Here is a 25,693-nt window from a genome sequence, read left to right as displayed (position 1 = left end):
AAAACTGAAGCCGAAGCAACTGTGGTGCACCAGGGGCCATAGATGACAGCGGTGAATGACGGCTTGAAGAGATGTATACGGGCGAATAGAACGTGCAACTGTTGAGCAGCTGACCGCCCAGATGAATCAAGGGGCTACCAACAGCGTCTCCTCGACGACCGTTCAGCGAACGTTGCTGCTGATGGGCTCCCACAGCAGGCGCCTCGTTTACGCACCCGTGCTGATTACTGTTCATCGGGGCGAAAGCTGGAACTTGCATACCAGTACCGCAACTGCATGTCCACAGATGGCTTTCTAGGATGAATCACGTTTGATGCTCCATCGGACAGATGGTCGTTGACGTGCACAACGTGAAACGTCGGGAAGCAAATACTCTGCATCCGTAATGGTCTGTGGAGTCCGCCCAGATAGCTCAGTACGCCGGCACGGTAGCTCAGCGTGTTCGGTCAGAGGGCTTAGCTACCCTCTGTAATAAAAAAAAAAAAACTGAGTAAACGGATCAACGAACAACCTGAACGAGTGTCATCGGACATCCACCATGAACATATTCGACTAACAATATAGAACAAAATGAGATTTTAAAAAAAAAAAGCGGTCAGCGTGACGGATTGCAGTCCTACGGGCCCGGCTTCGATTCCCAGATGGGTCGGGGATTTTCTCCGATCAGGGACTGGGTGCTGTGTTTTTTTGTGACGGCTCCGAAACCCAAGGTCCTCGACAGTACTTTTGGGGGTAGCCACCACAAATTGTATAAAGCGTGGGTAGTGACCAGAATGTAGCTACGTCTGTTGGCCGAAAAATAATTAATGACAAGGATTGCGCCAGCTAGAATGAAGAGATAACTTATCTTGATTTCTGACGAAACGTGCACCAGCAATACAAGTCCAAGTAATATCAAAGAGTAATCCGTATACTCAGCCTAGTCGAATAAAATAGCAAATATCACACTGCAATGTCTCCGCTATAAACTCCACGAAAGTCTAGCAATAGATAATCGACAATAGACTGTCCGCCTCAGGGCCAGCGCTCCTCCTTATATGCAAAAGGCAGAGGGCGCTTCGGACCCGAGCTCAGCCATGGCGCGATCTCTTCCCTCGGCGGTAACGCCCTGAGACGCCGACGGCCGCGACAAGAACTGTGGCCAGCGATGTCACGGTCAGGGCGAGCGTGCGCCGAGTTGGTTGGTTGGTTGATTGGTTGGGTCCGTGGAGACAACATGTTCTCTTAATCATCATTTCATCCTCATAAGGCGCGCAGGTCACCCAATATGGCGTAGACTGTAACAAGACCTGCACCAAGGTGGCCGGATGTGCCCCGTAAGGGGCCTCCTGGTCAATGACGCCAAACGCTCATGTCCATTTCCATGGTCTGGGCAATGTTTTCGTGGCATCCCCTGGATGATTTTGTCATTCAGAAAGGCACAATGGATCAACACAAGTATGCATCTACCATCGGGGACCATGTCCACACTTACATGCAGTTTGTTTTTCCTCAGCATACAGCTGGCACTGTCTGTGCGTGGTTTGAAGAGCACCAGGATGAGTTTACCATACTTTCACTGACCACCAAACTCCTCGGATTTAGACCCCTCGATCAGGATGACCGTGCCATGGATCCTCAGTTCAGGAACCTAGCGCAGCTGACCACAGCACTGGAGTCGGCATGGCTCCATATTCCCATCGCCTCTTCCACAACTTCACTGATTCTGTTCCTGTACGTCTCACAGCAATCTGCGATCCAAAATGTGGTTATTCAGGCTTTTGACAGGTGACCACATTAGTGTGACCAGGCGGTGTACATCTGCACTTGGAAAGCTACGCTGGCCAGTGTGGCCGAGTGGTTCTAGGCGCATCAGTCTGGAACCGCGCGACCCCAGGTTCGAATCCTACCTCGGTCATGGATGTGTGTGATGTCCTTAGGTTAGTGAGGTTTAAGTAGTTCTAAGTTCTAGGTGACTGATGACCTCAGAAGTTAAGCCCCATAGTGCTCAGAGCCATTTGGACCATTTGGAAAGCTACCATACACAGTAGCATAGTGTAAACAGAGTATTCGCTCCAACAATCACGAACGCTATCGACTTGCCCTGCAGTCAGGAGCAATGAGGTTCTAATACTCGCCATGCTTTTTTAAATTTTTGTGTGTGTGTGTGTGTGTGTGTGTGTGGGTGCGGGGGGGGGGGGGGGGGGGCCTCCCTGTTATCTGGAGTTTTGATGCGACTCGCCATGAGTTCCTCTACTTCGTCTACCACTTCAACTCAGAGGCATCACTTACGCCCAACGTCCTTCGATCTATCACAATCTCTGACTTTTTCTACAGATTTTAGCCTGTGCAGCTCCCTCAACTGCCACAAAAGATATTCCTTTATGTCTTATCACAAGCCTTATCATCCTGTTCACTTTATCAGTGTTTTGCACATGTTCATCTCCTCTAGTTCTGCGACTGACCTCCTCATTAATTATCATTAAACCTAATTTTCTGTATTCTTCTAAAGCACCACACCTCAAACGCTTCGATTCTCTTCTTTTCCGATTTCCCCACGATTCATTTCCATTTAATGCTGCGCTCTAAACATTCTCAGATCCCGGCGGGGTCAGGGATTTTCTCTGCCTCGTGATGGCTGAGTGTTGTGTGATGTCCTTAGGTTGGTTAGGTTTAAGTAGTTCTAAGTTCTAGGGGACTGATGACCTAAGATGTTAAGTCCCATAGTGCTCAGAGCCATTCTCAGATATTTCTTCCTTAAATTAATGCCGATCTCTGATACTGGTACAGTCCTTTTAGCCAGGAACGTCCTCTTTGTACTTACCTGCTTTTACATCCCCCTCGCATCGTTCGTCCTGTATTATTTTGTTTCCAAGGCAGAAGACTTCCTTTACTTACTCTATTTTGTGATCAGTTTTGATGTTACGTTTGCCTCTAATGTTGTTTCTATTACTCTTCCTATAGTTTCCTTAAACCACTAAAGATGAGTGGCGGATGCTTCCTTGAAAGGACCACCCGGGGTTTCTGTCTCATCTTTACCCAGTTCTAGTTTGGGTTTACCTTCTGGCGACTTCGACATCGACATGACGTTTAAGCGTAGTTTTTCTTGCTTCCTTTTCCTATTCCATCCACACACTGCGTGCAGAAAGAACAACTGCATCTTCCCCTCTGTGTGAGTTCGAATATCTCTAATTGTGCAATCGTGGACATTAATCTGCAAGCCAGAAGCATGACTCCTCCGGGAAATGAGAAGATTTGGAATTTTAGTAACAATCCTTTTTAATATGTACAGCATCTTCGTTGTAGCTCTTCCCAGAGGAGATGTCGAACGTACAGGTATCTGGGGCACTCTCACTGCAAATAAGAAAATTCCTGAAAAATTAATCAACTGTACTGTTAACCTTTTCTAGCTCTTCTCTTAATCTTGCTCGGTAGGAGACACAAAGGGAAGCAGAATACTGTAGAATCTACCAGACAAAATTTTTAAGCACCTTGTTTCACAGATATGCTGGAAACAGCTACAAATAGAACAAATACTTAACCTGAAAAGTTCAATGAAGTATTTCTCTAATACAGCAAACAAAGGGTTTGTTATCATGTTTTTTCAAATGGTTCTAAGCACTATGCGACTTAACTTCTGAGGTCATTAGTCGCCTAGAAATTAGAACTAATTACACCTAACTAAGCTAAGGACATCACACACATCCGTACCCGAGGCAGGATTCGAACCTGCGCCCGCAGCGGATGCTCGGCTCCAGACTGTAGCGCTAGAACCGCACATCATGTTTGTAGCTTTCGAAAATGTGTATGACTGTGAAACCAAAGAACCACTGTTCGAAATACTTGCTGAATTCGGAGCAAAAGCCCACCAACGTCGTAAACGAAACATTGGCAGAGACATTTTGGAAGTATGACAGGGAGATGGCATATCCCTACTACTATTCAAAAGTGCCCTTAAAAAAATATAAGAGAATGCAAAAGAGCAGGAACACCAACACTCCACCTGCAATTTAAATGCATGGCTTTAGATTGTCTAGCTATTGCGGAACAAAGACAGTAATTGGCACTGCGTATTCCAAACGAATAACAAAAATGGCTGACTGATATACACTGTCTGAAAAAAAATGAAGCACCTAGAAGAAAAGGTTAGATATGAATGTAACTTCGTACATGTACATGCCATACAGAGACCGCGTAAAATACCGTGGACGACAGATGCGCAGTCGGCAGGGCAAATACGTGGAGAGTGGTGGTTGTGGGAGTTATCGGCAGGCGCTGTAGGTAAAATGCCGAGCGCTGGTGAATTTTGAGTAAGACATACACATTTGTCTTGTAGCCATGTTAAAAATTGCTTCTTTTGCCAAAACACGGCGGAGTTTACAATGTCACCTCACTAACAAGTTGTGCAGACGCAACTGCGAGAGAATTTTGAAACAATGGTTTATTAAGTTTATTAAGTGACGAGCGGAGGAAAAGTAAGGTCAGCAGCTTATGAAAAATCACATCCTCACCACAAATTAAAGGTGTAAGTCTTCACTTATGTTGCTCCAAAACATAGCATTTCTCGTTTCACCAGATATCGATCGCCCTTAAAAATTACATTCTTTCATCGAAAGTAATAGTTGGTGGAGTAACATGGTAGATAATTAATTAAGTTTTTCGTAATAATCGTAAGGCAAAATACTATCATCTTCGCGTGCTATCATTTGCCAGACTCTCATTCTGATATCTCACACCATTTATGAAATATAATGTTGCGAATATTTCACACTGGCTTTATCATTGGCGGAGCGTGACTGCAAATGGAAACATAAAATTTCTCGAAGTTGGTGACAGGTACAGACCTACACCCAAGTCTAAGGAAAAATTCAGTACGTTAGCTAAATTTCATACAAAGCACGTATAATGTAACATGAAGCGAACACAAAATCACTGCGTCCCCTATTTTTCATTGCAAACTTTTTTCGAATTTCGCGCAGTGTCTTACTTCCATGTAAGTATCACAAGAAGTATGACCATTAACATCATCATGAACCTCACATATACAACTAATAATAATGCAAAAATGAAGTTTTTTACTGTATAATTCCTGTAAAATCGTTTGAGGAAGATTGCAACGCGTGCGTCTCGATTCCGTAATCGCCGATGGCCGAAAGGTGGCAAACACTCACGGCCTCCCCTTCCAAACCAACGAATGAACTCTCCCAGCGCTTTGGACGAAAATTGGTCGCTGTGCATCAGCCACGTTATCCTGCACAGACCTTTTGTAAATGATTAGAGTTGCAATCCTCTGTGACAGGGAGAACGGTCACTAGAGTATATTAAAGATGTTCGTCTTTAATGTTGTTACTAGGTATCATAGTGTAAATAACGCGCGAACAGCCCAAATCATGAGTGATCATTGTGGAAGACACGAAGATGTCACATACTTCTGTGAGACAGCGTTATCAGCTTATGACATAGTCTGAAAGGGTACCATTTTTGGATTCCGTTTGGCCAGCTGGTTAATTGTGCAACATACAGCTACGTGAGGTATTCAGATGCAACAGTGGCCCAATCTTAGACTGTATGGGAAAGTAATAGTAGGCTTACTCGTCATGCTTCCTGTCCACCATGCCTGATCATCACTAGGCAGGATCACCGTATTGGGCACCAAGCACATTGTCACCCCCTCACATCTGGAGCTGCTATCTGAAAGCACGTAATGGAGTTCCTGAACACTGAATGTCATCCTGCCCTATTGGTCAGGGACTTATCAGAACTCGGTCTAGAAATGGCTGCACCAAGCATAGTCTGTCATTAACAATACTTCCTGGACTAGGGAATAACCATTCCAAGTGTAGGCTGCCACTAGCACCACAACACAAACAGTTCCGTTTGGACTGCTGATAATGGTGTAGCATCGTGTTCAGAAATGAATCGCGATTCTGTACTACATCAGATACTCATCGTCGGTGAATAAAGCGGCCCATTCTACCGATGCTTTGGAATGTCATCATGGTGTGGCGAGCCACGGCTTGTAGCAAATGTGGGAACTCGGATAGCACAACAGTACGTCATAGACATCCTGCGCCTTCATGTGTTTTCTCTCGAGCGACAATATAGCGATGCCATTTTTCAACTGGACAATGTTCCTCAATACGTGGCTGACTCTTGTAGAGAGCAAGATCCCCAGATCTGTCCCCAATAAACACGTGTAGGACCAGCTTGGCTGTACTCTCTGTCCTAATACTGGCATCCGGGTATCAAGAACCAGACACAACTTTTGTGGGCCAGCTTGCCACATGAGAAGATACAAGGGTTTTTTAAGACACCCTTCACAACCGAATCATCGCATGCATCCAGGCCAGTGGGATACAAATTCATACTGATGACTGGGCTCATACCGCCGAAATATTTGTAAATTTGATTCGATTTTGTAATCACTGAAATATCATCGCTTACCCCTTCAACGTGTGAAAGTTCGTTTCGTTTCCTCCACCTTTCTGGGAGCCTTTTTCTTGTCAGGCAGTGTTTTAATTGTAGTCCACGCAGCCTGTTCACCATATTTTCACCTAATCCTAGGTCAAACGAAACGTATATAGTTGGTAGACGTTCTGACGCCAGGGAAGATGTTTTCGCAGCCATGGTAAGGTGTTTTGCAGATCTATTAGACAACTTACGGCGAAAGTAGATTCCGACAGCTAACACCAGCGAAATGCAAACTGTTGCCGCAATAATGATTGAAATCCATAGCTATAACACTGAGACGTTGCCCTAGGAATGCAAACAGAAACGCGTGACGTGATTCGTCGTGGCAGACGCTAGAAGCAGCCGCGCCAGGCCCGCGTTAACTGTGAGAGATCTTGTCTGGCCGTAGGAGCTACATAGTCGCGCTTAAAGTGTGGGCACTAATATCTGGAAAAGTGTTGGTCAGTGTGCAGTATATCAAAAAGTAAGTGCATTTTCCTTTTTGAAAAAATAGATGAAGAAAAAAGTCTACCAATTACAAGTCGAGAACTTTTTTCTCCATGTTGTCAAAGTCTTAATCTGAGAATGAACTTATCCAGTATCAAATGTAGGCTAGCGTCCTTGAATAGTAACAGTCGGCGATGGATGAGTGGAGGAGTAGACACTGCAAGTGCGACAAAATAAAGTATTTTCTGTTTAAGAGCTGAATCCTAGAATCCACCTCATCCTTTCCACCTAGCTGCCAATGGCATTTCCTACCATAGGATTTAAATGTTGTTGTTGTTGTTGTTGTGGTCTTCAGTCCTGAGACTGTTTTGATGCAGCTCACCATGCTACTCTATCCTGTGCAAGCTTCTTCATCTCCCAGTACCTACTGCAACCTACATCCTTCTGAATCTGCTTAGTGTACTCATCTCTCGGTCTCCCTCTACGATTTTTACCCTCCACACTGCCCTCCAATGCTAAATTTGTGATCCCTTGATACCTCAAAACATGTCCTACCAACCGATCCCTTCTTCTAGTCAAGTTGTGCCACAAACTTCTCTTCTCCCCAATCCTATTCAATACCTCCTCATTAGTTACGTGATCTATCCACCTTATCTTCAGTATTCTTCTGTAGCACCACATTTCGAAAGCTTCTATTCTCTTCTTGTCCAAACTAGTTATCGTCCATGTTTCACTTCCATACATGGCTACACTCCAAACAAATATTTTCAGAAATGACTTCCTGACACTTAAATCTATATTCGATGTTAACAAATTTCTCTTCTTCAGAAACGCTTTCCTTGCCATTGCCAGTCTACATTTTATATCCTCTCTACTTCGACCATCATCAGTTATTTTACTTCCTAAATAGCAAAACTCCTTTACTACTTTAGGTGTCTCATTTCCTAATCTAATTCCCTCAGCATCACCCGATTTAATTGGACTACATTCCATTATCCTCGTTTTGCTTTTGTTGATGTTCATCTTATATCCTCCTTTCAAGACACTGTCCATTCCGTTCAACTGCTCTTCCAAGTCCTTTGCCGTCTCTGACAGAATTACAATGTCATCGGCGAACCTCAAAGTTTTTACTTCGTCTCCATGAATTTTAATACCTACTCCAAATTTTTCTTTTGTTTCCTTTACTGCTTGCTCAATATACAGATTGAATAACATCGGGGAGAGGCTACAACCCTGTCTCACTCCTTTCCCAACCACTGCTTCCCTTTCATGCCCCTCGACTCTTATGACTGCCATCTGGTTTCTGTACAAATTGTAAATAGCCTTTCGCTCCCTGTATTTTACCCCTGCCACCTTTAGAATTTGAAAAAGAGTATTCCAGTCAACATTGTCAAAAGCTTTCTCTAAGTCTACAAATGCTAGAAACGTAGGTTTGCCTTTTCTTAATCTTTCTTCTAAGATAAGTCGTAAGGTCAGTATTGCCTCACGTGTTCCAACATTTCGACGGAATCCAAACTGATCCTCCCCGAGGTCCGCATCTACCAGTTTTTCCATTCGTCTGTAAAGAATTCGCGTTAGTATTTTGCAGCTATGACTTATTAAACTGATAGTTCGGTAATTTTCACATCTGTCAGCACCTGCTTTCTTTGGGATTGGAATTATTGTATTCTTCTTGAAGTCTGAGGGTATTTCGCCTGTCTCATACATCTTGCTCACCAGCTGGTAGAGTTTTGTCATGACTGGCTCTCCCAAGGCCGTCAGTAGTTCTAATGGAATGTTGTCTACTCCGGGGGCCTTGTTCCGACTCAGGTCTTTCAGTGCTCTGTCAAACTCTTCACGCAATATCGTATCACCCATTTCGTCTTCATCTACATCCTCTTCCATTTCCATAATATTGTCCTCAAGTACATCACCCTTGTATAAACCTTCTATATACTCCTTCCACCTTTCTGCCTTCCCTTCTTTGCTTAGAACTGGGTTGCCATCTGAGCTCTTGATATTCATACACGTGGTTCTCTTCTCTCCAAAGGTCTCTTTAATTATCAAATCGAAATCCGATAGTCAGTGGAGGGTAACAGGAGAATAATATCTGAAGTTTGTCTGGGCAAGTGTGGAATACTTCAAATTGACAAAAAAGTAAAAACAATACCACGAAGGAATTATCCGAATGGGACGGAAATCTTTAGATGTGCTGTACGTGTACAGATAATCAAATGAATACAATTTCAGAAAAATTTGGATGATTTATTCAGAAGAAAGAGCTTCAAATGGAGCAAGTCAATAACAGGTTGGTTCACCTCTGGCCCTTTTGCAAGCTGTCATTGGCTTGGCGTTGATTGACAGAGTTGTTGAGTGTCCTCGTGAGGGATGTCGTGCCAAATTCTGTCCAGCTGTCACATTAGATCGTCAAAATCCCGAGCTAGTAGGAGAGCCCTGACCCTAATGCTCCAGACATTCTCAATTGAGGAGAGATGTGGCGGCCTTCCTGCCACGGTAATGTTTGAAAAGCTCAAAGAGAAGAAGTAGAAACACTCGCCGTGTGCGGACGGGCATTATTTTGCTGAAACGTAAGGGCAGGATGGTTTGCCATGATCAGCAACAAAATGAGGCTTAGAATGTCGCATACGTATCTCTGTAGTGTAAGGGTGTCGCGGATGACAACCAAATGGATCCTGCTATGGAAAGAAATGGCACCCCACGTATCTCTCCTCTGTCCGGGGCATCTGGACATACATATTACCTGGTCATCGGCGGGTCATTTCAAAGCAGGACTCATCACTGAAGACAATTCCACTCCAGTCAATGAGATTCCAGGCCGAAGACGTGTCTGGAGGTACTCGGACAGCGGTGGGACAGCAACCTGATTGTCACTTGCCCTACGGCCCGACATTTCATAGCAGGACCCCTTTGACTGTCATCCGCAGGACACTTACAGCACAGCGATACGTCGAAGATATTCTACGCCTCATTTTGTTGCCCTTCAGGGCAAGCCATCCCACGCTTACATTTCAGCAAGATAATGACCGCCCGTACACGGCGAGAGTCACTTGTCTTCGTGTTTGCCAAACCCTACCTAGGCGAGCAAGGTCGCCAGGTTTCAATCCTCATTGAGAACGTTGGAAGCACTATGGAAAGGGGTTTCCAACCAGCTCAGGGTTTTGACGATGTAACACATCACTTGGACGGAATTTGGCACGATATCCCTCACGACGACATCCAAAAACTCTGTCAATCAATGCCAAGCCGAATAACTGTTGGCATAAGGGCCACAGGTGCGCCAACGCGTTATTTAGTTGCTAAAGTTCTGAAACTCTTTCCCTTGTACAAATCATCCAGGTTTTCTTAAATCGTGATTATTCGTTTGTCTGCACATGTACATTATATCGCTCGATTATCGCCCCATTCGGATAATTAGTTCATGGTACGTCGTTTTTTGTCTTAGAGTATATAAAGCTCATGTCTTAAGCCCTTTGTGTTCAGTGCCGATGAATAACACCGCAATCGTTGACAGTAGTCCAGGTAAAGATCGGCCTCCGAATTGCAAGTCACATTGGGTGATTAGCGTGCCGATGAAGAGGAGGAGGAGGAGATTAATGTTTGACGTCCCGTCGACAACGAGGTCATTAGAGACGGAGCATGGTCTCGGATTAGGCAAGAATGGGGAAGGAAACCGGCTCTGCCCTTTCAAAGGAACCACCCCAGCATTTGCCTGAAACGATTTAGGGGAATCATGGAAAACCTAAACCAGGACGGCCGGAGACGGGTTTGAACCGTCGTCCTCCCGAATGCGAGTCCAGTGTGCTAACCACTGCGCCACTTCTCCTCGCTGTCGATGATGATGATGAAATGATGATGAAGACAAGAGCGGAGAAGATCTCCTACCCGGCCGGGAATCAAACCCGGGCCTGCTACATGGCAGCCAGATGTGCTGACCCCCTCAACCAAGGGGGCGGACTTCAACACCACAACTGCGCAGTCACATAGCACTATAATTCTACTGATCATTCGATGAAAAACACTGAAACAAAAACTGTGGCCCATACCTCAAACTTTCGCAGCTCCATAATCAATGAATCAGTGGAAATACAACTGTCTTTAAGTCCCGTATCAGTCAGGAAAAAAGCTTCCAGTAATATTCTTCATGGAGCCCTGTCATAAAAAAATGCGTGCTCCGCATAACCAGCGTCGTAATGTAACTTTACGAAATGAACAAGATCGATCTGATATCGATGAGGCAATATTCCACCACGAAGGACACGCGGCAAAGCGCAATACCTTGCAGCACTTGCGCATGCGCTCAAGCGGTGCATGCGGTGTGACAGATGGGAACACCATGCATGTTCTGACAGCGTCCTAAATAGGGAAGCTCAGTGTAATTTCGCCTGTATTCATCTGAGGACGACCAGAACACTCTCTGCGCCGAAATACCATGGCAACAAATCACAGACATCCGACAATTCGCCAGAAATTTCATGAAAGAAAGTGTACGAAGGGAAAGTACTAAATTTTCACGGCCTACGAAGTTCTTTGCTGGATTCCCAGAGATAAGTTAATTCCAAGACGATGCCGTAACAGAAGACGGATAACATGTAGAGCAACAAGGATGCTTACACCTCGCGTTGGAGTCGCATTCAGGAGGACGACGGTTCAATACCGTGTTCGGCCATCCTGATTTAGGTTTTCCGTTATTTCCCTAAATCGCTCCTTTGAAAGGGCACTGCCAACTTCCTTCCCCGTCCTTCCCTAATCCGATGAGGCCGATGAACTCGCAGTTTGGCCTCTTCCTCCAAACAACCCAACGCAACCTTACACGTCGAGATCGTAATGCACAGAAAAGCATAAGGGAGGCATTACCCCGTAGTGGATGTCAAATGGCTGATAATGTTGCCAATTGACAGATCGCACTGTTGCTGTCAGTGTTCTCAAAGGCATAAACTGCTCAGTATATTATACGTTAAAAGTATAATTTTTTACGTTTGTGAAGTCAGGACCCCTATAAGTTTGCACAGTGATACTGTATAGAGGTAGTTATACTCACATCCCGAAACTGAGCGATGCCCAATTCTCCCAGCTCGGACACAGAAGCGTAGGCGGCTTCAGGCTGGATGAAGAGCTGGCACAAGGCCATCTTCTCGCTCCGAAACATCGCCCCCATGGCTGCTGTGAACACATACAGAGAAAAGCTGTATTAAAAAACGAATTAGGTGCATTGAAAGATAGGAAGAGAGAGAGGGAGAGAGAAAGGTTCAAAATGGCTCTGAGAACTATATGACTTAACGTCTGAGGTCATCAGTCCCCTAGACTTAGAACTACTTAAACCTAACTAACCTAAGGACAGCACACCCATCCACGCCCAAGGTAGGATTCGAACCTGCGACCGTGGCAGCAGCGCGGTTACGGACTGAAGCGCCTAGAGAGAAAGGGAGAAGGAATATATTTATAGTATTCTGTGATTTAGCTCAACAAGTAGGAGTGCAGTTTTGATTCAGACAGATTCCAGAAATTTATACGTAGGGTGCTCACAAAGTAACTTTAACCCACATATGTGCAAACGGCGCGTTAGGAGAGCAAATGGTGGTAGTGATTGGGGCCTAGCTGTGAAAGACCGCAGCTCCTAGACGCTGAAGCCTAGACACTAATGAATTGTCTCGCGTAATTTGTAAACTACAAAGAGCGAGCCTATAAACGATCATGTTAACTGGTTATTTTAGTATTACCTGCAATTCGACCAATTTTTACGTTCAGACTCAATAGTTTCTCATTGGAGTACTGAAATAGAAATAGTTGGATAAACAAAGGATCAAGCAAAGCAGAACAAATCGGAACCAGGCACTACAAGAAATCTCATAAAACAAACATGGTAAAATATGTAGTGTAGCAAATGTCACTTACTACCACATTGACAACGTAAAATAAAGAATATCTGTCACTAGAAGATTGTTTTTCTGACGAATCGTTTGGCAATACAGTGTTACCTAAAGATGTTAGCCGTGCGGTCTAAGGGCGCCTTGCCACGGATCCTGTGGCTCACCACGTCGTAGGTCCGAGTCCTCCATCGGGCATGGGTGTGTGTGTTGTCCTTAACGTAAGTTCGTTTAAGTTAGATTAAGTAATGTGTAAGCTTAGGGACCGATGACCTCAGCAATTTGGTCCCATAGAACTTATCACAAATTTCCAATTTCCTAAAGATAAAATTTCCTTTTCCTTTTTCCACATTTTCCACAGTAGTGAAGCCTTGGGAGGTGCTTGTACGCATGTTTCCCCATCCTTCTTTATTCTCTTGATTGTGCGACTGAAATACCAGCGGTTCCCGTAACCCCCCACAAGCACAGGTTTTAATAAGATTTTTGCTTCCTCGTTTGCCTTTTCAGACAACATTTTAATGGCATTCGACATAATCACGTGTGCCCGATTACAAAATTCTTCCCTGTACCTGCGATATCCAAAGACTATATTGCAAGGGGATGGCAAACGAGAGTGCTGGAAAGTACGGGCCGGCAGGCGACGGTCAATTGGAGCGGTTGTCCCTTCTGAAAAAATGCGATGGATTCGACCAGCACTTATGCAAGTGCCACATTATTCTGTACAAGCTCTACTCATTGCGAGAAACGACAAAATCTCTGCAGCACGTAATATAGAGTGTGTAATTAGACAGTAGTACAACACTTAAGGGACGAAAAATCAATTTAAACTAGCGTGTTTGATTCTAATTTCGATGAACGTCCTTATATGCGAACACTATTCAGCGATCCATACCTCCGAAGAACGACAAACTGAAATTCAAATTTTTTGCTTGTTTGACCTCTCGTAATGCATTTATGTCCAGTATTTAAAAGTGAGTGAATCCTGCTTGTAAAAATTCTTTCAACTGAGAATATACGGTTAATGTCAAGACATCGCAATTTCTCGTCCTATTATTAGTTGTTGGGTGCAACTGGAGAATATCTGATCTGCAAAATTTTATAATTCAGTTTTGTTAATTACCATATAGCTCCCAATTTTTCGCCGTGCTCTCTCTTCCTTTTTGCAGTCCCTTTTGTTACTGTTTTCTTCGTAGTTTCGTTCTTCGACTGCACTTTCCGTCTATCAATAGTCTGTTTTGTAGTAGTTTCTGCCCAGAGCTTCCGAGGGATTTTTCTGGGCTCTTTCTAGATTTTTTATGACCTGTAGAATCCAGTGCATATTTTTCAGCTGCCCCTGGTACCTTAAAATTTTGCGAATAACTCTTCTTGCTGAGAATCTATGGATGTGCCGGTTCAGTTTTAATGCAATTTTTCAGATTACTGCCGTGAGGTTGGATAATTTTTGTGTTGTTTTCCGGAAGTTTAATCCGCAGCCAATGTCTGTTCCATTTGGGCCGAGAATCTTTCTCATAATTTTGGGTTCCTCTTTCAGATGTTTTCGATACCACCTTTTTTGTGAAAGAAGTCAGTTTAGGTGGCATGAAGTGCTTCTGATGCGAGTGTCCGTAATGCGTGACATCGTGTGTGTGTGCGCGTGCTTGTGTGTGTGTGGACAGCCTTTTTTACTGTAGCTTTTCGGAATTCTTCCGCAGACCATCTTCAGTTTCTACAGGTGATTTTTCTGTACGATTTTTATCTGCACCGGTAGGTTCCGGATTCTCGCTTAGATACGTAAAGCACAGGACTCTATCGATCTGCCAGACTATGTGGACAATGAAATCTTCACTCTGCAGTGGAGGATGCGCTGATATGAAACTTCCTGCAAGATTATAACTGTGTGCCGGACCGAGACTTGAACTCGGGACCTTTGCCTTTCGCAGGCAAGTGCTCTACCAACTGAGCTACCCAAGTACGACTCACGACCCGTCATCACAGCTTTAATTCCGCCAGTACTTCGTCTCCTACCTTCCAAACTTCACAGAAGCTCTCCTGCGAACCATGCAGAACTAGCACTCCTGAAAGAAAGGATATTGCTGAGACATGGCTTAGCCACAGCCTGGGAGATGTCTCTGTAAAGTTTGGAAGGTAGGAGTCGAGGTACTGCTCGCCCTCTGTGATAATAATAATAAAAATAAAAAATAAACTGAGTAAAGGAATCAACGATCAACTTGAATGGATGCCTTGTGACAAAAAAAAAGAGTTGGTAGAGCACTTGCCCGCGAACGGCAAAGGTCCCGAGTTCGAATCTCGGTCAGGCACACAGTTTTAATCTTCCAGGAAGTTTTATGTGGACAATGTTTGAATGTCGGGATTTTAACAAATTGAGTTTTTTCGGTAAGAAATCGGTAAGACAACTTTTACAGTGTAGGTTTTAAGGGTTCCTGTTGTGATTGCGGTGGTCTCGTCATTTATTAAAAGGGCCGAGTCGTCAGCCACGGTCATGCATACAATTTTGCTATAATCGTTCTAGACTCTTAGTTACGTGGATAGGTTTCCAACGGTTCAGCAAATTTAGTTCTTTTTCCACTTTCGGATGATTTCTTTCAGTATGATGCTGGAGCGAAGTGGTGGTGGACCTTCGTACTGTCCGAGTTATCTTTTAATCAGGACGGGGTCAGGTATATCGCCCATGGATTCCACTATTGAACTAATCCCGATGAGATACTTTTTAGCTTCTGAATTTTCGGATCAAGTCCTCGTTCTTCGAAGAGGAAAAAAAGCGCTCGACTGTCGACTGACTCGTATGATTTTTTTAAATAAAAAACACACACATATCTATTCGTGGCAATTAGTACTGCCGTACCCAAAAAAATAGCTCCATATTTAGCAATTATATACAACCACTCGGTCGCAGAAAGATACGTACCTAAAGACTGGAAAATTGCTCAAGTCACACCAATACCCAAAAAGGGAAGTACGAGTAATCCGCTGAATTAAAGGCCTATATCACTAGCGTCGATTTGCAGTAGGGTTTTAGAACATATACTGTACTCGAACAGCCGGCCGCGGTGGTCTCGCTGTTCTAGGCGCGCAGTCCGGAACCGTGCGACTGCTACGGTCACAGGTTGGAATCCTGCCTCGGGCATGGATGTGTGTGATGTCCTTAGGTTAGTTAGGTTTAAGTAGTTCTAAGTTCTAGGGGACTAACGACCACAGCAGTTGAGTCCCATAGTGCTCAGAGACTTTTTTTGTATTCGAACATTATGAAGTACCTCGAAGAAAACGATTTATTGACATATAGTCAGCACGGATTCAGAAAATATCGTTCCTGTGAAACACAACTAGCTCTTTATACTCATGAAGTAATAAGTGCTATCGACAGGGGATGTCAAATTGATTCTATATTTTTAGATTTCCTGAAGGCTTTCGACACCGTTCCTCACAACCGTCTTCTAATCAAACTGCGTGCCTACGGGGTATCACCTCAGTTGTGAGACTGGATTCGTGATTTCCTGTCAGAAAGGTCATAGTTCGTAGTAATAGACGGAAAGTCATCGAGTAAAACCGAAGTAATATATCCGGCGTTCCCCAAGGAATTGTTATAGGTTCTCTATTGTTTCTGATCTGTATTAATGACATAGGAGACAATCTGAGTAGCCGTCTTAGATTGTTTGTAAATGATGCTGTCATTTACCGTCTTGTTAACTCACCAGATGATCAAAACAACTTGCAAAATGATTTAGATAAGATATCTGTATGGTGTGAAAAGTGGCAGTTGACCCTGAATAAGGAAAAGTGTGAAGGTATTCCCATGAGTACTAAACGAAATCAGCTAAATTTCGATTACGTGATAAGTCACACAAATCTGAAGGCTGTAAATTCAACTAAATACTTAGGGATTACAATTACAACTAACCTAAATTGGAGCGATCATATAGATAATACGGTATTGTGGGTAGAGCAAACCACAGACTGCGATTCATTGGCAGAACACTTAGAAGGTGCAACAGGCCTACTAAAGAGACTGCTTACACCACACTTGTCCGCCATATTCTGGAGTATTGCTGTGCGGTGTGGGATCCGCATCAGGTGAGACTGGCGGATGACATCGAAAAAGTACAAAGAAGGGCAGCTCGTTTTGTATTATCGCGAAGTAAGGGAGATAGTGTCACAGACATGATACGTGAATTGGAGCGGCAGTCATTAAAACAAAGGCGTTTTTCGTTGCGACCGGATCTTCTCATGGAATTTCAATCACCAGTTTTCTCCTGCGATTGCGAAAACATTCTGTTGGCACCCACCTACATAGGGAGAAATGATCATCACGATAAAATAAGAGAAATCAGGGCGAGCACGGAAAAATTTAAGTGCTCGTTTTTCCCGTGTGCCGTGCGAGAGTGAAACTGTAGAGAGACAGCATGAAGGTGGTTTATTGGACCTTCTGCCAGGCACTTTATTGTGAATAGCAGAGTAATCACGTAGATGTAGATAGCAAACAACGAATTCTAATTATTCTGTACATACGGTACAGTAGGAAGGAATCATAATTAACTCTGTACTGTAGATGATTTAGTGGTATAAAGGGCGTGATATTTAGTACACAGAGTTTGTGAAGAGTCGAAACATTTGATAATAACTGGCTCGACGATAATATAATCGCCATAACTTGTTGGGTCATCACGTGGGTGTTGTTGTTGTTGTTGTTGTTGTTGTTGTGGTCTTCAGTCCTGAGACTGGTTTGATGCAGCTCTCCATGCTACTCTATCCTGTGCAAGCTTCTTCGTCTCCCAGTTCGTACTGCAGCCTACATCCTTCTGAATCTGCTTAGTGTATTCATCTCTTGGTCTCCCTTTACGATTTTTACCCTCACGCTGCCTTCCAATACTAAATTGGTGATCCCTCGATGTCTCAGAACATGTCCTACCAATCGATTCCTTTTTCTAGTCAAGTTGTGCCACAAGCTCCTCTTCTCCCTAATTCTATTCAATACCTCCTCATTAGATATGTGATCTACCCATCTAATCTTCAGCATTCTTCTGTAGCACCACATTTCGAAAGCTTCTATTCTCTTCTTATCTAAACTATTTATCGTCCACATTTCACTTCCATACATGGCTACACTCCATACAAATACTTTCAGAAACGTCTTCCTGACATTTAAATCTATACTCGATGTTAATTAATTTTTCTTCTTCAGAAACGCTTTCCTTGCCATTGCCACACTACATTTTATATCCTCTCTACTTCGACCATCGTCAGTTATTTTGCTCTCCAAATAGCAAAACTCCTCTACAACTTTAAGTGTCTCATTTCCTAATCTAATTCCCTCAGCATCATCCGACTTAATGCGACTACATTCCATTATCCTCGTTTTGCATTTGTTGATGTTCATCTTATACCCTCCTTTCAAGACACTGTCCATTCCGTTCAACTGCTCTCAAGTGGGTGTATATTGGCATAAAAAGGCTCTTTATCGTATGTCGTTATAAATGTTTGCTTACACATTATTGTTCAAATGTATGTTGTACATCAAAATGAACGAGTACCGCAGCAAAATCACTTATCCATTGCCTACATCACAGAAGCATCTCGTGTAGCGAGCACGCGACAGGTGCCCACTAGAAGATGAACTGGAGACCATTCTTAATAATAACTAATTGTCAAAAGTGATGGTAGGGCTGTAAGATTGTTTTATTTAATGGCTGTATGGGCAAGTACAGCTGTGCTTTGGGTACTGACAGGGTCAGTGTAGGTACTAACCATATACAAGGGGCGTTTGAAAAGTCCGTGCAAAAATAAAAATTACTTACATGTTTGGGGTAAACCTTTTTTATTTTTCGACATAGTCTCCTATTAGACTTAGACACTTCGTCCAAAGCTGTTCTAATTTGTTGATCCCTTCCGAATAATAGGAATTGCCCAAGTCTGCAAAATAATATTTGCTCACCTCCTAGTTTGAATAAAATCTTGGTCCAGACGGCCATTTCTTCAAATTGGGGAACAAATAGTAGTCTGAGGGAGCAGAGTCTGGAACATAGGGGGGATGTGAAATGAGTTGGAATCCTGTTTCATTTAATTTTGAGACCATGACTGCTGAGATGTGTGATGGTGCATTGTCGTGATGGAAAAGGACTTTTTTGCGCTCCAATCGCAAGCGTTTTTCTTGCAACTCAGTTTACAGACGGTCCAATAACGATGAATAATATGTACCTATAATAGTTTTACCCTTTTCCAGATAGTCGATGAGGATTATCCCTTGTGAATCCCAGAAGACAGTCGCTATAACCTCTCTGGCTGAAGGAATGGTCTTCGCCTTGTTTGGTGCTGATTCTCCCTTGGTAACCCATTGTTTAGATTTGTCTTTGGTCTCAGGAGTATAGTAATGTATCCATATTTTTGTCTTAAAGTCCTGCCGATTCTTCCTAAACAGCTGCAAACCATCCTTGCAACACTTCACACGAATCCGTTTTTGGTCAAGCTTGAGCAATTGCGGAACCCATCTCGCGGCTAGCCTTCTCATGTCCACATGTTTATGCAAAATATTATGTCCAGTTCATTTGAGATGACCACAGCGCTAGCAATCTCACACACCTTAACTCTTCTGTCATCCATCACCATATCATGGATTTTATCAATGACTTCTGGAGTCATAACATCCACAGGTCGTCCAGAACGTTCAGAATCATTTGTACACATATGGCCACTCCGAAAATTCTGAAACCACTTATAAACTGTTCTAATCGAAGGTGCACAGTCACCGTAATGTTTATCAAGCTTCTCTTTAGTCTCCTGAGTCGTTTTGCCTTTCATAAAATAATGTTTAATCACAACACGAAATTCTTTTTCGTCCATTTTTTGATAATCACTCGACTTCCTTGATTCACACCAATGCCAAACACAAAGAAATAGACCAATATGGATGAAACTTGGTGTGCGTTCTTTCCAAAGATGCTACTAACTAAACATGGCCTCGCTACCCGCCGGTGGTGCCATCTCTCGGACTTTGCACGGACCTTTCAAACGCCCCTCGTATGTCTGGGAGTCCAGATATAGTCGGGTGCTAGTTTGCAGTACATAAGCCAACTATAGAGTGACGACCAGGAAATTTTGCAGCCCCTCGAGTTTTTACCAGTAAAATATCTACAGCTACAGCTATTTGGCTACTCTGCTACTTGAGTGCCTGGCGGAGGGGTCACCGAATCGCCTTCGCAGTAATTCTCTATTTTTCCACTCCAGAACAGGGCTCGGAAAAAACAAACACCTATACCTTTTAGTGCGAGCTCTGATTTCCCTTATTTTATTATGATGATCGTTTCTCCATGCGTAGGTCGGTGTCAACTAAATATTTTTACATTCGGAGGAGAAACCTGCACGCTGAAATTTCGTGAGATCCCGCCGCAACGAGAAATGCCTTTCTTTTAATAATGACCACCCCAAATCCTGTATCATGTCCGTGACACTCTCTCCCATATTTCTCGATAGTACAAAACGTGGTGCCATTCTTTGAACTTTCTCGATTTACTTAGTTAATGCTAACTTATAAGAACCCCCCCCCCCCCCATACCGTACAATAGTACTCCAAATAAGGACGAACAAGCGTGATGTAGGTAGTCTCTTTCGTAGATCTGTTGCATCTTCTAAGTGTTCTGCCCATAAAACGCAGTCTCTGGTTTTTCTTCCCCACAAGATTGTCTAGGTGTACTTTCCAATTTAAGTTTTTCATAATTGGAATTCCTTGGTTTTAGCTGAATTTACGACCTTTTTATTTGATTGATTTATCGTGTAACCGAAGTTTAAAGGATACCTTTTAGAGCTCGGCCTTGCACTTTTCATTATTTAGACTCGCACCATACAGATAGTAGACGATAAACGACAGTATCATCTGCAAACAACCTAATACGGCTGCTCAGACTGTCTCCTAAATCGTTTATATAGATAAGAAACGACAGTGGGCCTTTAACACTATCTTGGGGAATGCCAGAAATCACTTCTGTTTCACTTGGTGACTGGCTGTCAGTTACAACGAACTGCAATCTCTCTTGACAGGAAATCACCAATCCAGTCTCATAACTGAGACGATATTCCATAAGCACGCAATCTGGTTACAAGCCACTTGTGAAGTACTGTTTCAAAAGTTTTGGGGAAATCTAGAAATGTGGTATCAGTTTGAGATCAATTGTCGACTGCACTCAACACTTCGCGTGAGTAAAGAGCTAGTTGTGTTCCACAAGAACGTCGTTTTCAAAATCAGTGTTGATTGTTTGTGAATAGATCGTTCTCTTCGAGATAATTTATAACGTACAAGCGCAATATATGTTCTAAAATCCCGCTTCATATCGATTTTAATGAAAAAGGCCTGTAATTTAGCGGATTACTCTTATTGCCTTTCTTGAATATTGGTATGACGTGTGCCACATTCCAGTCTTTCGCTGAGGATCTTTCGTCGAGCGAGCGATTGTATATGAGTGTTAAGTATGGAGCTATTGCATCAGCATGCTCTGAAAGAAACAGTCTGGACCGAAAGGCTTGCTTTTATTAAGTGATTTAATTTGCATCACTGCTCCGACTATATCTATTTCCAAAGTACTCATGTTGACAGCTGTTCTTGATTCGAATTCTGGAAGATTTACTCCTCTTCTTTGGTGAAGGAATTTCGGAAGGTTGTGTTTAGTAGCTCTGTTTTAGCAGCACTGTCATCAATAGTATCTCCATTGCTATCGCACAGAGTTTTTGCCTTACCGCTTGCATACTTAACATACGAGCAGAATCTCTTTGGATTTCCTGTCAGTTTTGGAGACTAAGTTTCGTTGTGGAAGCTATTATAAGCATCTGGCATTGAAGTCTGCGCTTGATTTCTATCTTCTGTAAAGCACCCCCATCTTGGGAATTTTGCATTCGTTTGAATTTGGCGTTCTTTTTTCGTTGTTTCTGCGACAGTATTCTGACCAGTTTTGTGTATCATGGGGATCAGCTCAGTCGTTTGCTAATTTATTTGGCATAAATCTCTCAACTGCTATCGATCCTATTTGTTTGGATTCAAGCCACATCTGGTCCACACTTACACTGTCAATTTGGAATGAATGCACATTGTCTCTCAAGAAGGCGTCAAGCGAATTTTTATCTGTTTTTTTTTTTTGTTTTTTTTTTGTTTTTTTTGAACAGATATATTTTTCGTTTATTTTTGATGGATTTGGGAGTTGTGGTACTCAGTTTCGCTGTGACATCCCTGTGTTCACTAATTCTTGTATCCATTTTGATGCTCGTTTTTAGCTTAGGATTGTTTGGCATATGTCTGTCTTTTCGGGCGTTAGTCACGTGGGGCCGTTGAATATGGCATTCCTGAACCCATCTATTCCATATTCACATGACAGTGATGGGACACCCAACTAACGACAACAGCAGTTACTGAGAACGATAAAATGTAGACTCGTTAGGCTATAATCCTGCCGTTCAAAAGCTGTTTCTGAATGAAAAACCCCCTTCCCCCCTCCTCGTTATCTTTCCTTATGTACAGAATGTACCAGGGTCGTTCAATAAGCAATGCGCCACATTTTTTTCTCAGAACATATTTATTGTTAAGAGTCAGAATTTGGTGACAGTACACATCAATATGTCTTGTCCATGTCCTATTTTTCTACGTAGTCTCCATCACCTTCTAGGGCAGTACGCCAACGTTGTGGAAGAGCATGTATTCTCTGCTGGTAAATGCTCTTGTGCTGTAGGCGTGGCAATGTTTTTACTTCATAACTGACACTCTCGTCATCTTCAAAGTGTGCTCCCCATAGAGAATCGTTAAGCGGCCCAGAGAGATGGAAGTTTGAGGGTGCCAGGTTGGTTGGTTGGTTGTTTCGGGAAGGAGACCAGACAGCGTGGTCATCAGTCTCATCGGAGTAGGGAAGGATGGGGAAGGAAGTCGGCCGTGCCCTTTCAGAGGAACCATCCCGGCATTTGCCTGGAGTGATTTAGGGAAATCACGGAAAACCTAAATCAGGATGGCCGGACACGGGATTGAACCGTCATCCTCCCGAATGCGAGTCCAGTGTCTAACCACTAGGGTGCCAGGTCTGGACTGTATAGTGGATGAGCCAATGATGTCCAACCCAATTTGGCGATGTGTTCCTGGGTTCTCAGACTTGTGTGTAGGCGTGCATTACCGTGTTGGAGCAAGGTTTCTGCTGGATTCTAGTCCTATCAGGTCGGAAACGGTTCTTGAGTTTATTCAGCCTTCACGTGTGCCTCTGAATTCATGGCTGGCTCTCTTGGCTTCACATCCACGAAAATGACGCTATCACAATCCCAGAAAACTGTCACCATTACTTTTCCGGCACAGGGGTTTGTCTTGAATTTCTTCTTTTGTGGCGAATGAGGATTATGTCATTCAATGACTGCCTTTTTGTTTCCGGCTCAAAGTGGTGTATCCAGCTTTCGTCCCCCGCAACGATCCGCGACAGAAAGGCCTCTAAGGCCTCTCCGTCAGTCTAAAAATGCTCCAACAATACAGATGAAATGGCCTTTATTTGAATCTTTTGGCCCGTTGTGAGTATTCGTGGAGCCCATCGCGACCACCTCTTTGAATATCCAATGCTGACCGACAACTGTAGAGTTAATCGTCGAGTCGTGAAGCCTCGGTCGGCGCGTGTAATGGCATCCGTAGGATTCAGCGTGTCTTGAGAACTGGCTGAGACAGGACATCCAGCGCGTGGCTGATCATGGAGCTCTGTTTCTGCATTTCCTGAGGCTGTGACTTTCTTTACCCATCGCCTAATTGTACTCCTATCAAGTGCAGCATCACCATACACTGCATACAAACGCTTATGGGTGTTGTAAGTAGGCTGTTTACATTTTCTTATTGGTAACGCCGCTTGGCGCTCTGTATGAAAAATCACTGACTGTGCTGTGCGCAGTCTGTGGCTAGTTTGCATTGTTGTCTGCCATTGTAGTGTCGGGCAGCGGCAGCTGGATGCTAACAGCGCGTAGCGTTGCGCAGTTGGAGGTGAGCCGCCAGCAGTGGTGGACGTGGGTAGAGAGATGGCGGAGTTTTGAAATTTGTAAGAATTGGTGTCATGAACTGCTATATATATTATGACTAGTGAGGTAAATACATTGTTTGTTCTCTATTAAAATCTTTCATTTGCTAACTATGCCTATCAGTAGTTAGTGCCTTCAGTAGTTTGAATCTTTTATTTAGCTGGCAGTAGTGGCGCTCGCTGTATTGCAGTAGTTCGAGTAACGAAGATTTTTGTGAGGTAAGTGATTTGTGAAACGTATAGCTTAATGCTAGTCAGGGCCATTCTTTCGTAGGGACTTTTGGAAGTCAGATTGCGTTGCGCTAAAAAACTATTGTGTGTCAGTTTAAGCACAGTCGTGTATAAATTTTTCTAAGGGGACGTTTCAGTGTTCACCACGGTTTCTTTTTCCGCACACAAGAATTCAGTAACTACACGCTGCTTGTAACGTCAGCCATATGTAGACTCCATTTTATGGCTGTACTACTGCTCTGCCATCTGTCAGAACGGTTCGAAACTTCACCGGCGCACAGAACAAGCATCAAATGTGAAGCACCAACAAGGAAGTTTGTCTATATATATATTAATGGCTTTTAAAAAAAAGTGGGGCATTGCGTATTGAACTACCTATAAATGAACAACTCCTACCTACTATGTCCAGTTGCGCTGGTATGCTGATAGTTTACATATCCAAGCATGTCGTAAACTCTATGCCAATTTGTCATTTATTGCATTCCGCCATCATGGTGATGCAATTTAACATAGATGCGCAAAATAGTTTATTAAAAGTATTTAATTTCAGAATGGAAATACTTGGTTATATTTCTCTACTCCATATGTAAATACACCCCCCATGAACCATGGACCTAACCGCTGGTGGGGAGGCTTGCGTGCCTCAGCGATACAGATGGCCGTACCGTAGATGCAACTACAACGGAGGGGTATCTGTTGAGAGGCCAGACAAACGTGTGGTACCTGAAGAGGGGCATCAGCCTTTTCACTAGTTGCAAGGGCAACAGTCTGGATGATTGACTGATCTGGCCTTGTAACAATAACATAAACGGCCTGGCTGTGATGGTACTGCGAACGGCTGAAAGCAAGGGGAAACTACGGCCGTAATTTTTCCCGAGGGCATGCAGCTTTACTGTATGATTAAAAGATGATGGCGTCCTCTTGGGTAAAATATTCCGGAGGTAAAATAGTCCCCCATTCGGATCTCCGGGATGTTGGAACACGTGAGGCAATACTGACCCTACGACTTATCTTAGAAGCCAGATTAAGGAAGGGCAAACCTACGTTTCTAGCATTTGTAGACTTAGAGAAAGCTTTTGACAATGTTGACTGGAATACTCTCTTTCAAATTCTGAAACTTTCTACAGAAAGCAGATGGCAGTTACAAGAGCGAGGGACATGAAAGGGGAGCAGTGGTTGGGAAGGGAGTGAGACAGGGTTTAGCCTATCCCGGCTGCTATTCAATCTGTATATTGAGCAAGCAATAATGGAAACAAAAGAAAAATTCGGAGTAGGTATTAAAATCCATGGAGAAGAAATAAAAACTTTGAGGTTCGCTGATGACATTGTAATTCTGTCAGAGACAGCAAAGGAATTGGAAGAGAAGTTGAACGGAATGGGCAGTGTCTTGAAAGGAGGGTATAAGATGAACATCAACAAAAGCAATACGAGCATAATGGAATGTACTCGAATTAAGTCGGGTGATGCTGAGGGAATTAAATTAGGAAATGAGACACTTAAAGTAGTAAAGGAGTTTTGCTATTTGGGGAGCAAGATAACTGATGCTGGTCGAAGTACAGAGGATATAAAATGTAGACTGGCAATGGCAAGGAAAGCGTTTCTGAAGAAGAGGAATTTGTTAACATCGAGTATTGATTTAAGTGTCAGGAAGTCATTTCTTAAAGTATTTGTATGGAGTGTAGCCATGTATGGAAGTGAAACATGGACGATAAATAG

The 25,693-nt window shown here is 43.4% G+C and overlaps 1 protein-coding gene across 2 annotated transcripts in view; it reads right to left on the bottom strand.

Annotated features, from left to right (window-relative positions):
• The window catches only part of LOC126272907 (V-type proton ATPase 116 kDa subunit a 1-like), a 235,897-nt gene that overhangs the window by 162,340 nt on the left and 47,864 nt on the right, over positions 1-25,693 (bottom strand). Inside the window, exon 2 of one of the 2 annotated variants that reach the window (XM_049976170.1) lies at positions 11,915-12,036. In XM_049976170.1, the coding sequence (XP_049832127.1) occupies positions 11,915-12,031 (117 nt within the window). In that variant the 5' untranslated portion in view covers positions 12,032-12,036. The remainder of the gene's footprint in view (positions 1-11,914; positions 12,037-25,693) is intronic. The other variant, XM_049976171.1, reaches the window with a different exon arrangement.

This window comes from Schistocerca gregaria, chromosome 5, assembly GCF_023897955.1.
Source record: "Schistocerca gregaria isolate iqSchGreg1 chromosome 5, iqSchGreg1.2, whole genome shotgun sequence".
NCBI classification, from domain to species: domain Eukaryota; kingdom Metazoa; phylum Arthropoda; class Insecta; order Orthoptera; family Acrididae; genus Schistocerca; species Schistocerca gregaria.
The sequence above is the reverse complement of the archived record's forward strand: the minus strand, read 5'-3'. Positions and strand labels throughout refer to the sequence as shown.